Source organism: Phytophthora infestans, genomic scaffold (genome assembly GCF_000142945.1).
Source record: "Phytophthora infestans T30-4 supercont1.4822 genomic scaffold, whole genome shotgun sequence".
Classification (NCBI taxonomy): Eukaryota; Oomycota; class Peronosporomycetes; order Peronosporales; family Peronosporaceae; genus Phytophthora; species Phytophthora infestans.
The window spans coordinates 1-823 of NW_003303858.1; the positions used below are offsets into that span (position 1 = coordinate 1).

An 823-nucleotide genomic window follows, 5' to 3' on the forward strand; every position below is an offset into this window, starting at 1 on the left:
GCTTCTACGTGGACCTGAACAAAGCAATATCCAAGCTTCCTCAACGCGACACGACAATCATCCTCGGTGACTTCAACGCCAAAATTGACCAACGCTGCGAAAACGAATCATTTCTCGGGCGATGGGGCCGCGGTCGAAGGAACCGCAACGGTCATATCCTCGCCTCTTTCTGTGACGCTAACGATTTGTTTATCACTAACACAACAATCAGGAAACGCGCGCGAAACATAACGGCATGGCCACTCCGACTCAACGACCACTGCATCTGCAGCCAAATCAACTACTTTCGCTGCAGCCAACGGACGAAGAAACTATGCAGCAACGCGCAATCCTGATGAGGCACTCTCACACCGTCAGACCACAAGCTCGTCAAGCTCGACTTCGATATCCGCGCCCTGCGCGGACTACGCCGACGTCAAGAACAAGCCAATAACAGCGAGGCCGAAGCGCGCCTCGCGACACATCTCCTGGTCCATGACAGCAAGTATCGCACCCTGTATCGACAGCTTCTCAAGACATACCTTGCTGACCTTCCGCAACAACGGAAAAATACGGACCAACACTGGACAACCACGCTGAGCTCTGCGCTAGAGGCTGCGGTAGACTCTGTCGGCTACATGCCGCTCGTTAACCATACTAAAGTGGAGGATCCCGAGCTTTTCCGCCTCTCGTACGAACAGCGCCAACTTCGGCAGCTCATCCACAACGATCACAAGCAAGACATCAAGGCCCTGCGTACCAAACGTAATCGACTCCTACATCGTATCCAAGACCGCAGCAACGATCTCACTGGATCCTTCATCGACAAGAAACTCGGCATCAT

At 53.3% G+C, this 823-nt stretch overlaps 1 protein-coding gene across 1 annotated transcript; it reads left to right on the top strand.

Annotated features, from left to right (window-relative positions):
- Nucleotides 1-365: 365 nt before the first annotated feature.
- On the top strand, nt 366-599 carry PITG_22650 (uncharacterized protein; the record flags this gene model as incomplete). The annotated part of the gene is made up of 1 exon (XM_002909638.1): nt 366-599. A coding segment is annotated over one exon (234 nt), but the record flags the coding sequence as incomplete, so codon positions are not given.
- Nucleotides 600-823: the final 224 nt, after the last annotated feature.